The sequence below is a fragment of the Moschus berezovskii genome, chromosome 7, assembly GCF_049115385.1.
Source record: "Moschus berezovskii isolate FMDL1 chromosome 7, NW_MosBer_1.0, whole genome shotgun sequence".
NCBI lineage: Eukaryota > Metazoa > Chordata > Mammalia > Artiodactyla > Moschidae > Moschus > Moschus berezovskii.
This window is the reverse complement of record NC_142466.1, coordinates 93,040,382-93,054,457: the sequence shown is the minus strand read 5'-3', so window position 1 is coordinate 93,054,457 and position 14,076 is coordinate 93,040,382. Positions and strand designations below refer to the sequence as shown.

The 14,076-nt window shown below is 47.6% G+C and overlaps 1 protein-coding gene across 1 annotated transcript; it reads right to left on the bottom strand.

The window, feature by feature from the left end:
* Positions 1 to 3,859: 3,859 nt before the first annotated feature.
* On the bottom strand, positions 3,860 to 10,097 carry LOC129557182 (spermatogenesis-associated protein 31A3). The gene is made up of 4 exons (XM_088837729.1): positions 9,909 to 10,097; positions 9,099 to 9,156; positions 8,476 to 8,536; positions 3,860 to 8,201 (listed from the first exon to the last, which is right to left on the bottom strand). Exons 1-4 carry the CDS (start codon positions 10,092 to 10,094, stop codon positions 3,860 to 3,862), a joined length of 4,647 nt encoding a protein of 1,548 aa, XP_088693855.1. The 5' UTR covers positions 10,095 to 10,097.
* Positions 10,098 to 14,076: the final 3,979 nt, after the last annotated feature.

Genomic DNA, 14,076 nt, shown 5'->3' with positions numbered 1-14,076 from the left:
AAAACGTCCTTTTTTAGCCCTGTAGTGAATGTAAAATGGAACCTGCTTCACTTTTGGAAACTACACTTTAAAAGAATTATTTTTAAAAATGAATCTTTCTAAATAGTTCATCAGTTTAATCTATGTTACCTGGACATTAGGACCTTGCCGTATCTTGGAAATAGGCCTAATTCCATTTGAGGGCATTACCACATTTTAAGAAAAAAAAAAAAAGTATATTCTTGTCAGAGGGGAAAAAAAAAGAATATAGCCAGATACATGATTCCTTTGAAAAATCTTCACATAATCTTTAGCCTGTTTCATTTAAAAATAAAACAAAACCCAAGCCTGACACAAGCTGTTACATACAAAATATTGTGTTAGTCGCACAGCCCCCTTGGAGGTGAGCGAGACTCCACATGCTTTGTTGGTTTATTCCTAGAGCGCATTTGCTGCAAGTCTTTACCTTGTTTCCAAGTAAAGAAATCTGCCAAATTCAGTTCAGATATCCCAAGAAATAATATATATATACATATATATTGACCCCGTCTCCCTGGAGTGACTAAGATACTTTCTCTCATTGGAGCTTGACAGTATTTTATTCATAGTTAAAATCTGTGATTCACTAAGCAGTGGGGCAGGCTTCTGTGGTGGCTCAGTGACTGCCAATGCAGGAGACTTGGTTTCGATCCCTGGATCAGGAAGATCCCCTGGAGAAGGAAATGGCAACCCACCCCAGTATTCTTGCCTGGGAAATCCCATGGACAGAGGAGCTTGGCAGGTTATAGTACATGGGGTTGCAAAGAGTTGGACATGACTTAGTGACTAGACAACAACAACAAGTCTTGGGGTAGAGCTCTGGCTAATGAAGATCTGTGGACAGACGTGCAGGTCTGTTGTCATTCTTCTATTCAGAGGCAATGGTTACAAAAGGTCAAAAATCATGAGCATTTCTCCAGCACAGAAGCCCATTTGGGGAAATGCTAACAGTGCCTGGATGTCTTAGAGTTCGGGGAAGGGGTGTCAGGGAACAGCTGATGGTCCTTCTTCTGTGCTGTCAGTTTGTTAAGTGACATCAGACCTACCATGAAGGACCTGTCAGGGGTGGATCCTCAAGGCCTAAAGAACACTTGTGTTCTTAGGTGTGTGTGGGAGGTCTCAGAGAGGTCTCTGTGGGATGATCTGAGAAGTCTCTGGGGGGGATTTCTCAGAATGGGTGTGTGGGAGGTCCCCGTGTGGGGTCAGTGTGGGGACCTCCACTGGTCGCCTTTCTTCCCCTACGACAGCAGAAGGATGAAGGGACTTGCCCCTGCTTGTTTTTTGCTTTTCTGTGTTCCTTCTTTGTCACTTCTTTGGACAAGTATCTTGGGGGTCCAGCTCCCCCAACCCCCAGCTCTCATGTTTTGGCGCCTATGAGAGGACCCAGCAGCAGCCAGACAAGGTCCATGCTGGGGAACTCCAGACTGTCTCCTGAGCTCCAGAGTTGGGGGGAGCATTCTGTGGCCTGGGTCCCAGCCCCTCCCTCAGGCACTGGCTAAGTCCCCACTGCTGTGCTCTCCCTAAAGGATGGGATCCAGAGGCAGGACCTGGCTTTTGGGAGAAACCGCAGCACAAGCAGGCCTGTTCCCAGTGATCCCCACACCTCAGGTCCAGGACCCACATGTTGGGGTCCTGACAGGCATAAGGGCAGGGCCATTCCTGCTGCCTCAAGGATCAGGGGCCTCTCCTGGAGCAGGTATCTCCATCGCAGGAATGACTGTGACACAGTCATGAATTGCTCTAGGGAACTGCTTCTGCCTCCCCACTTTCCAGTGTGGACAGGCCCAAGGAAGTAAGCTGATGGCATCCTTCTACCTACAGGTCACTTTCCACTCAGTGGGTGACATATCCTCTCTGCTGGCCTCCTCCCACTCCAGGCTCTGGGGTGAGCAAGGCTGATAGCAGGTGAGACTTCCTATGACTCTTGCATGGTACCTGGACCTGTTGAGTCCCACCTCTCCCCTGGAAGCCTCCTTGGGCCACACATGTAGGTAGAGGTCACAGACCAAGAGTCTGTCCCAAGCTTCCGGTCTTGTGAACACTGATTATTTATATTTGTGGAGAAGTGAAGCTTCCCTTCTCGGAGGCTCCACTACCTCTGGGAGCCTGGCCCTCTGTGGAGGAGCTCCATATGTTCTCCCTCTATCCCTCTGGGAGCTGGAGTAGGGGGAGACTCTGGGGTGGGGCCACCAGGAGCCACCAGGCTCCTAACTTCTTTCCTCTGGGCCTGTAGGCAGTGGTGGAATGCCAGGGCTCTTGGATCACTGCATGTGGAGAAATTAACAAGATGGCACCAATCAGGTGCTCTCACCCCATGCTCTCAAGCCCTCTTACCCCATGCTCTGTACACAATGACTTTGCATGGTTATATAATGGCTGAGATCACTTACAGCACTGCGCATGCACATCATGAGGTACTTGCTTAGTCACAGGCTGCTTTGTGCAGTACACTTGTATGAGCTTTACCATGAAAGCGCTGGCTGCTACTGTACAGGGGGCTAGACTGGAGTGACACCATGGTTATGTTATATGAGGGTTGTGTGCAGTACACCAGTATGAGCTTCACCAAGAGCCCTGGCTGCTGCTGTATTGGAGCTCCATTGGAGTGGTATCATGGTTATGTTATATGAAGTTATGTTATGGCGATGTTATGGTTGTGTTATGGCTGCCACTACAGCTGCCAGGAGAGAGGCTGTGCTATGGTTGTCATGCCAGCCAGGAGAGAATAAACGTGTCTGCAGTTCCTATGGCTCCTCGAGTCTTCTTCCAACCTCTTAGCTCAAGCTTTGCATACCCTGGGTTCAGTGAACAGTGAGAACAGCAAATCAATTGACACTGTGAGCCTGATCAGCAATACACTGCACACTGTGGGCATCCCTGCCACCAGCCTGCTTCCTCTGTAGCCCACCCTAGGGGCACAGTGTCCACCCCCCCAGACGGTAAGGGACTGCACACACACACTTCCTCCCTTCCCCAGGGGAGGTGGGTCCCGTGAGCAGGGCTGTCCTCTCCTCCAGGGCAGGGGTGGACGAACCCTCAGGAGCATGCATGCTCCCCACCACACACCCTCAGAGCTGGGAATGTACGATCTTTGTCCTCACCACTGCTCCAGAGTAAAAGAAGGGCAGAGGGAGGGTGACGCTCCTGGCCAATCTCAATCCTAGCTCCTTCCAGGAAAGAAGGGGATTTCAGGGCAGTGTCATCTATCCCCCCATGACATAGGGAAGAGATTTCTCACAGCCTGGTCTCAGAGCCAGCACTGCCCCCAAACTCCTCTCTCATTCTGACAGGTGAACTTATCTCTGACACTTTCTGGAGCCTGGGGGGAATTTCGGCCTCGACCAAGCCCCACCTACAGCTGCACAAGTTCGGGGTAGAGAGAGATTGAGAGAGGACTGAGCTGGATCCTGAGAAGGGGGAGGGCTTTAGGTTTGGTTCACATTGACACGTCCTGAATGCTGTTGCTTATTTCCGTAACGCTGGTATTGTGGAAACTGAAGGTGCGGTGAGGGAATTGGGATGAGGGTGAGCCTCCACACTGCGGTCACCCTCCCTCCATGGCCCTGTCCCATCTGGAAGATAAAGCTGGCACCTGGGAAGAGTGGACCCTGATCCCTCTCCTTCCCCCAACGGCACAGACAGGCTACCCCTTCTCATGAGAAACAATAATTATTTCAGGAAGCAATAAAATTTGTGGTAGGAAGAAGCCGTTAGCACACAGACGATGTACTAACATGAGAGAAAAAATTTTTATCTGAATGGTATGCATTTTTTTTTCTTGGAGAAGAGATTTCCTACCAGGAAAGCTGTGACAAGCGTGTTCTGATTTATCAGAAGAGGTTTATTTCTGAAAAAGACAATGCCTCGGACAGTGGAGGCTATGGCTGGAGACACTTGTCATTCTTGATCTATGCTGGCAAGCTCTGCCTAGAGGGGGACCTGGCTCCCTGGGTGGGACGGCCCATGTGATGCCCTTGGCACTGGTCCACTCACTGTTTTTAGCACAGCTGTGGCCCATGGGGGTAGCTTGGTGATGGCAGGATGTATCTCCCACCACTCTCCTTTGCTCTTTGTAGGAGGAAAACCTGTGGTAGCAGTAATGTGGACCTAGAGGGGCCCAGAGTTCTCTTTGGCACCAATTTAACTCTGAGGCATGAGGTCTATAGTGAAGTACCATCTTCTCCTTTAGGATATTTCCAACAGCTGTCATGAGAACCTGAGCCTCAGCAGTCCTGTCCTCTGTAATCAATCTCCTTTTGACTGGTTCCTGGGTCTGGTGGCTGCTGTAGTGGCTACTGTGGTCTGTAGTGGCTGCTACAGGCTTGCCTTGTTGCAGGTGCTCTTCAGGTCTTTTGCTTTTATTGGGGGAAATCCACTGCAGAAGCTGCTTAATCCATATTCTGAAGTGGCTTTCTAAAGGAACCTGTCCCTTCTTCAAGGTAAACTGGTGGGACTTCCCTTTTAGTGACTCTGCTGATTCGTTTTTCTGGCCAGAGTGGTTCATCCTGCGGGCCTGGTAGGCCCTCCATTCTGCCAATCTTTTTTTACGCTGTCCTAGTTTGGACCTCCTGTAATTCCCTCTTTCATCAGTGGGGACAAACTTCTTGCTCTGGCACGTACGTTGGGGCTGCAACCTTAGGGCCTCCTGCTGCCCCTGGCTGCTCCCTCCGGTTGATGAAACATCATCAAGCATCTGGGAATTGGTCATGCCTCCACTGGATGAGGTCTGGGAACAGGACAGGGATTCCTGAGAAGCCAAGTTGTTTGCAGCAATGAACATATCTGAGCGACAGTTTTTGAGAAGCGTGCCAGTGGCCCCAGTTTCACAGTTTTGAAGGAGCACGCCAGTGGCCTGGCCTTGAGCCTGTTTCTGCCTCTCTGTGAAACCTTGGCACTCAAGCTTAGGAAACTGTGCATCAAAGTGTAGATCTTCTAGACTTGAGGCAACAGACTGTGTATTCAATGAGAAGCATTTATTCAATTTTGGAAACTGTGATCTTCTCAAATCCATATTATTACTTTGTGATTTGATCAGCAAACAAGGTTCAAAAGTACTTTTCCAACCAGAGTCCCCCTCTATGGCCTCTTGTTCCATGGGAGATTGGGACCTTTCATCAAGTTCCACTACTGTCACGTTAGAGTAGGAGTCTGGGAAAGCCCATCCCCCAGCTTCCTCCTGTGGCACATTCCTGGCCATTGGTGGACTTGGACTGCTCCAAGGCTCCAGGCTGCCTTTGTCAGCCCCCATGATACACTCATTGTGCCAGATTCTACCCACAAAGTTGTACATAGGGGTCTGAGGTGGCGGCTTGTCTCCCTGTCTAGTCAGAGGGACCTCTGAGGGCTTAAGGATGCCACCAGGTAGGGGTTCTCCCATGACTCCCTGGGTTTCCCCGCTGGCCCATGAGGGAGTGCAGACGGCAGTCTCCATGGGGGCAGCTGCCTCAGTTGTTACCATTCTCTTTCCAGCTTGGGGCTGAGGTGGCTTTCCAAAGATATCTGTAGACTGGGCTTTTGAGTGGTCCCCAGATTCACAAGTAGCTTTCAAGGTGGATCCTGGAAGGGGTATGCAGTGGGCCTTTCTCAATTTAAAGCAAAGGATGAACTTGAGGACCTTGAAGAGTAAGCCCCACATATGCTTCACCCGAGATTTTAGAAGATATGCTTCCAACTCCTGTCGGACATAAGAACTGAGGACAAGAGACTCATGGAAGGTGTTCATGGAGGCTTCCCCATCCTGAGATGAATCTAGATTTTCTGTTTCTTGATAAGCATTTGACTCTCCAGAAAGGTCTACGACGCGGTTGGCAGCAAGTCTCAAACAATGGACACCCACAGGGATTGGACTCTCTTGAATCTGCTTAGTGTTCACGCCCATAAGGACTCCCAAATCTTCTGGATGCTTCCTGTCTGGGCTCAACTCTCTTTGTGACTCAGCCTTCACTCTTGGAACCTTCACTGTGGTGTTGGCTGAGACCATGTATAGATCTTTTAGGATCTTCCCCACACTTTGTTGTATATCCTGGCAAAGGTCCTTCTCTGGTGGGACCATTGCCAAGGATCTGGACCTCATCTTCTGTGTGTCCTGGCTGCTTTTGCCTAGAACTGCAGAGGGTATTGAGGGCCCCTTCTTAGCCTGTACCGGACAAAGCTTTGGGAATTCACCCTGAGGCTGCATCACTTTCTGAGAAGCTTGGATTCTGCAGGGCAGGTCACTCTGTTGCTGCATGAACCTTTTGGAAAGGTGGTGCTCCAGTTTCTCCCGAACCTCAGGGCTGATCAAATCCCCAAAAGGGGTGGCAACAGAGATGTGGGCCTGGGAAGGCCTGCTCTCCTGGGAACGGCTGGGGGTGACTTGACTAAAGACATGCTGATATCTTTTAGCCACAGAGGGTATAATTTTCCTACTTTCTAATTGCTTTATCAAAAAGTGATGTTCCAGGTTTTGAATTGCATTTGGAACAGAAGTTTGTCCCTTACTTTGGACTGTTGTATAAGATACTTCACCGTACCTCATCTGTGGTTTAGAAGAAGATGGTTGGATTGGAAGAGATGGTGAGATATGAGCAGTGGTTTCTAACTGAAACCTAGGTGATGATTGACATTGGGATATGGTTGTTGACAATGGTTGGGGTCGGGCCTGGGTCTGAATGTGAGCCCGAGTTTGTGCTTGAATATGGGGCATAGTTGGAGTCAAGGGTAGGGGTTGGACCTGGGTCTTCATGTAAGCCCGAGATGATGGTTGACATTGGGGTATGGTTGTTGACAATGGTTGGGGTCGGGCCTGGGTCTGAATGTGAGCCCGAGTTTGTGCTTGAATATGGGGCATAGTTGGAGTCAAGGGTAGGGGTTGGACCTGGGTCTTCGTGTAAGCCCGAGATGATGGTTGACATTGGGGTATGGTTGTAGACAAGGGTTGGGGTTGGGCCTGGGTCTGAATGTGAGCCCGAGTTTGTGCTTGACAATGGGGCACAGATGAAGTCAAGGGTAGGGGTCGGGTCTGAGTCTCCAAGTAAACCCAAGGTTGTGGCTGATATTGGGGCAGGTTTGAAGTCAAGGGTAAGGGTTGGGCCTGGGCCTCCATGTGACCCTGAGATGGTGATTGAAACTGGGCCATGGTTGGAATCAAGGTTCTGGGTTGTGCCTGGGCCACAATGGAGGTCAAGGGCTGGGCCAATGACAGTTGTGATGTTACTTTAGCTGGAATTTGGAGTGGTTTGGTCTTAGAGCGTTCATTGAATAAGATAGGATGTAACTCCAAAGGAGACCCAGGTACTGTGACAGTAGCCACCAGAGACTCACTGTGCAGAAAAGGAAAACCCCAGAAGAGGTGGCTGCATGTCTTCTGTAGATGGTCCCTCAAAGTGCCAGGATATGGGGCCTTCTCGGGACCAACCAGTTGTTCTGGTTTGCCTTTTATGATCCACAAGCCTGCCTCCACCTCCTTTCCTTTCTTCTTCCAAATCTTTAATTCTACTCTCTTTGTAATTAGTACCTCCAGCAGCTTCTGGACATCCGGGTTCACAAAAGAGAGGCTACCAGCCTCTACTTGTCTGTTTGTGAGGTCTCCGCAAAATGAGGCCTCCGCTGGGTGACCGGAAAGGTGTTCTTGCTGGGACTCAAAATGTGTCACGGTGGAGGAGCTCCAGGTTTTTTCAGCCCCCTGCCACCAAGATAGGGCTGAAAGGGGGCAGCTTGACTGGACTAGGCCTGAGATGGCTGGTCTCCAAGGGGAGGGTGGAGATGACCTGTATGAGATGGTGCCCAGTGGGAGTGCCATGGATTTGCCCTGACTGAGACTCAGCATGGCGGCTGGTGGCTGTGGGACAGAGGAGGCTGTCGGAGGTACAGGGCAGGCCACTGCATCAGGGGAGCATGGTGGGGTAGGAAAAAGAGCCAGTGGCTGGGGTGAAAGTCTGTCCAGGGGAAGGAAAGGCTCTGGTATTCGAGAGGCACTCAAGGAGGAATCGGAGTGAACAGAAAATGAGGAGGGAGCTGAGTCTGAAGAAAGGGTGGAGGCCTGAAGTAGCGGCTGCTCAGTCAGAGAAGCCGGGGACATGGCGGGGGTAGTCTCTTCCCTGCATGGCTGGTGGGCTCCAGTAGGTGCTTTGCACACCTTCCCAGGGGCATCTTGAGAGGAGAGCTGATGAAAGTTACCCTTTTCAGGGAACCTCCCCACGTGGCTGCAGGAGACAGGAGGCACAAGTTGCAGCCAGGAGCCCCTGGGGCCAGGAGGACTGGGCAGGCCAGGCAAGGGTGGACATTTGCAGCCCACAGCCTTCCCTAGCCCCCTGCTGACTTCATAATGCTCCCGCTGTCAATCACACTAGGGTTTTTGCCATACCCCCACCCTAGGACACCCCTCCCAGCTCAGCCCCAGGCTGCCTGTGGCCCTGGGATCACACCATAGGATCTGGGAGGAATAAGAACCCAGGAGAGAAGGGGAAGAGTCTTTACGTTTGCAGAAGTGAAGTCAGGTCCCGGACCTCTTCCAATTCTTTCCGGCAATCTCTGCAAGCTGAAAATCAGCAGAGTGGGTCACGGTGGTGAAGGCAGCAGCCTAGGGGTCTTAAAGGAGGCTGAGGGCACTGTTCCTTTAAAGGGACACCATGGGAGATTGGAGTCCAGGCAGCAGGGTCCAAGGCTGCCTAAGGGTCCCTGACAGTGATGGTGAACCTCAGGAAATGCTTCCATATCCATTGCCTCCTGCTGCCCTCACAATTCCTCCGTGGAGGAGAATGGGCAGGGGTCACCTCGCAGATGAATCTGAGCAAAGTTAATATGTCCACACTTGGACCTGGAGGTCCCACCTCCCAATCCAGGTGCTATTGGTCCAACGCAGGCCACACATCCCTGCTGGGCCACACCCATTTCCAGGACCCTCACAGCTTCATTCTGCATATGGAATCTGGGAAGTATCTGTGTTCTGCTCTGCTCCTCTGGAGCCTCCATGGGGGTTCTGTTTCCTGAGGGGTGGGCGGGCCCACTGGTTTCCTCAGAACCCATTGAGCTGGGCCCTCAGGGCCAGAGAGGGTGGGGAGTAACACCCAGGGCACACAGGGCTGAATGGCATAACCTACCCTTCACAGCTCCATTTTTCTTCCGACTCCTCCTCCTTCTCCTTGGCTCAATTTGAGGCTGAGAGACAGAAAAAGCAAGGACCTGGGACCCCATTCTCATCCTCCCCTTTCTAGACAGACATCAGACACTCAGTGTCCATACGTAATATGACTTTATACATTTAACCAGCAGAGTTTGTGTTTTTTCTTTGTGTTTGTGTTTTTTTCTGTTTTTTCTTTCCTTTTACTCATTTTTAAAGGGAATAAAAATAAATTTTTTGAAGAACATAAAGAAGGATTTTCAACGTGAGATTCACCGTGGTTCCTTTGTCACTGTTCCTCTACTCAAGAAACACACATTCTCAGACCCATTGGTGAATTTGAGCTCCATCAGGTAGGTCTTTGCTTCCCAAGTCCAGGGCCCTACTCCAGCCCCCTCTCTGAGGCTCTCAGGGCCTCGGCACTGCCCTCAGATCAGCCCTCGTCCAAGATACCTGTTCACGGCTGATGAACTGGTGCTCAGGAGTCTGTCTTCTGGTTTAGAGTAAACTCAGTATCCAACCATCAGCCCCTGGTCACTGTGTTTGGGACTTTCCCTGGACCCTCTACCACACCTGCACAACTGGTCTGAGACCTTTTGGCTAGAAATCCTAGTATTCACTGTATCCCCTTCCCAGCCTGGTTTGTCCCTAGAGGGATGATGTTGTATACTTCCTTGAGAATAGATGTCATATTCTTTCCCATCTCAGGGGTCTCTCTAATTCAGAAAAGTGGAAATAGTAATAGAAGAGAGAACCATGTGCTTGTGAAGCTGTGCCAAGGGTTCCTTACCTTTATGTTTCCATGTTTCCTGGGAGGTGGAAAGGATGGATTATTCTCAAGATAGGGAAGGAACAGGAAAAAGATCCCCAGTCCAATCAGAAAGGCAAGGATGGTATCAATCACCCAGTCAGTGGAACAGGAGCTCAGCCAAATATCAAAAGTGCTTTTCAGAAAAAAGAGAGCATTCTCCATCATCTGTATCACACTGCTGCCCTCAGGCAACTGAGCACAGGGTGTGCGCTTGAGGACTTAAGTCCTAGGCCCACATCACAGAGCTGTGGTCTGGTCACAAAGGGCTCCTGAAGGTGAGGAGGGAGTGAGAGGGGAGGAGGCTGGACCCTGGTCCCTCCCCAAACGTTGAGCCTTTCAGCTTTATGTATCTACCTTCTCTGAGCCTTTGCATCCTACCTTCTCATCCTGTTAGGCAGAGATTTTAGTCGAGTGTCAGTTCATTCCATCTGGAACTCAGACAGTGTTCCCAGATATTTTTACTCTCAGGATGCCCTTGTTTGTAACTCCAAATTTTCCACATGGTAATATTAGTGCTTTGCATCAACCCAGACATAGAACTTAAATTTCTATCATACTTCTTTCGGTTCAGTTCAGTTCAGTCGCTCAGTCATGTCCAACTTTTTGAGACCCCATGGACTGCAGCATGCCAGGCTTCCTGGTCCATCACCAACTTCCGGAGCTTCCTCAAACTCATGTCCATTGAGTTGGTTATACCATTCAACCATCTCATTCTCTGTCATCCCCTTCTCCTCCCTCTTTCAATCTTTCCCAGCATCAGGGTCTTTTCAAATGAGTCAGTTCTTTGCATCAGGTAGCCAAAGTACTGGAGCTTCAGCTTCAGCATCAGTCCTTCCAATGAATATTCAGGACTGATTTCCTTTAGGATGGACTGGTTTGATCTCTTTGCAGGCCAAGGGACTCTCAAGAGTCTTCTCCAACACCACAGTTCAAAAGCATCAATTCTTTGGCACTCAGCTTTCTTTATATTTATAGTCCAACTCTCACATCCATACATGACTACTGGAAAAATCATGGCTTTGACTAGACAGACCTTTGTCAGTACTTTTTAGTATGCTGTCTAGTTTGGTCATAGTTTTTCTTCCAAAGAGCAAGAGTTTTTTAATTTCATGGCTGCAGTCACCATAACGGTGGTGTCATCTGCGTATCTGAGCTTATTGATATTTCTCCCTGCAATCTTGATTCCAGCTTGTGCTTCATCCAGCTCAGCATTTCACATGATGTACTCTGCATATAAGTTAAATAAGCAGGATGACAATATACAGCCTTGACGTACTCCTTTCCCAATTTGGAACCAGTCTGTTGTTCCATGTCCAGTTCTAACTGTTGCTTCTTGACCTGCATACAGATTTCTCAGGAGGCAGGTCAGGTGGTCTGGTATTCCTGTCTCTTGAAGAATTTTCCACAGTTTGTTGTGATACACATAGTCAAAGACTTTGGTGTAGTCAATGAAGTCAATGTTCTTCTGGAATTCTCTTGTTTTTTCTATGATGCAACAGATGTTGGCAATTTGATCTCTGGTTCCTTTGCCTTTCCTGAATCCAGCTTGAATATCTGGAAGTTTACAGCTCGTGTACTGTTGAAGCCTGGCTTGGAGAATTTTGAGCATTACTTTGCTAGTGTGTGAGATGAGTGCAATTGTGCGGTAGTTTGAACATTCTTTGGCATTGCCTTTCCTTGGGATTGGAATGAAAATTGACCTTTTCCAGTCCTGTGGCCACTGCTGAGTTTTCCAAATATGCTGGCATATTGAGTGCAGCACTTCCACAGCATCATCTTTCAGGATTTGAAATAGCTCAACTGGAATTCCATCCTCTCCGCTAACTTTGTTCATAGTGATGCTTCCTAAGGCCCACTTGACTTTGCATCCCAGGATGTCTGGTTCCAGGTGAGTGATCACACCATTGTGGTTATCTGAGTCATAAAGATCTTTTTTGTATAGTTCTTCCGTGTATTCTTGCCACCTCTTCTTAATATCTTCTACTTCTGGTATCTATTTCTGGTATGGATCTAATCATACTTTTTAAGCCATGTGAATTTTGAAAACATTAATTTTTTTAAAAATTTCAGTTAATGTTCACTATATTCGGCCACAGGAACTTAAAAATTAAACAAAAAAAATTCTTGAAATCTACAAAGCTTTGAAGTATAAAACAAATTAAAATAGTTAAGCTTTCAAATAAATTTTTCATACGTTTCCAACATCCTTATTTCTAAAATCAATAAAGTCCACAAAAAATTTTGGAACATTCTCTACTGATATACACATAACCTTTAACAAATCAAGCTATCACTTTCTCGTTTCTAATCATTTTCTTTGCTTATTTATTCACTTTTGTCTGTGCTGAGTCTTTGTTCCTGCGTGGGCTTTTCTCTAGGTGCAGCATGTAGGGGCTACTCTCTAGTTGCATTGCACAGGCTTCTCGTTGTACTGGCTTCTCTTGTGGTGGAGCACAGGCTCCAGGGCACTGCGGTTTCAGTTTCAGTGTGTGGGCTCACTAACTGTGATTCCTGGGCTCTAGAGAACAGGGTTAATAGGTTGGGGCACATGGGCTTAGTTGATCCATGGTATGTGGGATATTCCTGGAGCAGGGATCAAATCTGTATCCCATGCACTGGATCAGGGAAGCCTAGTCCAGCATTTTCAAATCTAAGAATCAACCTTCTTTTTTTTTCAGTTCAAAAAGCTTTCTTCAGTAGTATTTATAAGTAGGACTGCTAGCTTCAAATTCTCCAACTCTTTTTTTATCTGGGAATATTTTTATTTTTTGAAGGGTTGATTTTCTAGACATGCAATCGCAGGTTGACAATATTTTTCTTTCAGCTCTTTGAATATTTCATCACACAGCCTTCCCTCTACTTTTTCTGACTGTCAGTGTTTAATTTTACTGTGGTTCTCTTGTATATGGAGAACAGTTTTTCTCCAAGGGTTTACCTTGGTTTTCCCACACTTTGACCAGGAAGTGTCTTAGATGTATCTTTTTGCTTTCATTTTACTGGAGGTAAACACTGAGTCTGTAGATTAATGTTTTCCATCAGATTTGGTAAGACTTTAGGCATGTCTATACGTATTTTTTCTTCTTCCTCTTTCTCTGTGTTTTGAGATTGTTTCCGTGTTTGCTACTGTGCTTAATGGGTCCCATAGCTCATTTTTCCTCAGTCTTTTCTCTTTGTTTTTTACATTGATTTCTATTAATCCATCTTCAAATTTATGGATTCTTTATTCTACCATCTCAAATGCACTGTTGAACCCCAAGTCTTTATTCTACCATCTCAAATGCACCATTGAACCCCTAGTCAATTTTCCATTTCAATTACTGTAGTTTTGAATTCCAGAATTTATATTTGTTTCCTTTTTTTATAATTTGCAGTTCCTCATTGAGTTTCTCTATTTGTTGACTTTATCAAGTGCTCAGTCATGCCCGACTCTTGGCAACACCATGGATTGCAGCCCACCAGGTTCCTTCGTCCATGAGATTTCCCAGGCAAGAATACTGAAGTGGGATGCCATTTCCTACTACAGGGAATCTCTTTGACCCAGGGATCAAACCCACATATACTACACTGGCAGATGGATCCTTTATCACTGAGCCTCCAGGGAAGCCATGGTGGTGGCTACACATATTATTAAATACACATGTTATAAAACACACCCATACATTGTCTCAGTATCAGTTTCCTAGCTTTGATAGTGTCTTATTGTTACATAAAATGTAACCAATTAGGAGAACTAGATGAAGATTACTTGGGGCCTTTCTGTCCTAATTTTGCAACTTCCTGTCTGTCTACAATTATTCCAAAACAAATCATTAAAAAATAATGTGCTCGAATAAGAAAAAGAAATCTATATAGAAGTGTGGTTTTTTGTTTTTGTTTTTTTTTGAGAGTGCTCAACCATTCAAGACTACTTCAACTTTGAGGCAGTCATTTTATCATTGGTAACATAATGTAACTGAAAGTGGGGTCCAGCTGCTTGCCACTCAAAAGCCAATAAAGATGCAACATGAGTGTAAAGGAAAGTTTGCTCTATTTTGGATGCCAGCAACCAGGGTGGTGGTGGGGGGAGAGGGGTAGGAGAAGATGGACTACTGTCTGAAGGCTGGCACCCCCACCCACAGACAAGCGGTAGACAACAGCTTTCATAGAC

Bases quoted from the DNA above. Each gene is read 5' to 3' on its own strand.
- LOC129557182 (XM_088837729.1), bottom strand. From the start codon at position 10,094: ATGATGGAGAATGCTCTCTTTTTTCTGAAAAGCACTTTTGATATTTGG. The intron at 9,157-9,908 runs GTAAGGAACCCT...TCTGTCTCTCAG, and splicing joins GGAAACATGGAAACATAAAG to CCTCAAATTGAGCCAAGGAG. The intron at 8,537-9,098 runs GTAGGTTATGCC...GCTGATTTTCAG, and splicing joins GAAAAATGGAGCTGTGAAGG to CTTGCAGAGATTGCCGGAAA.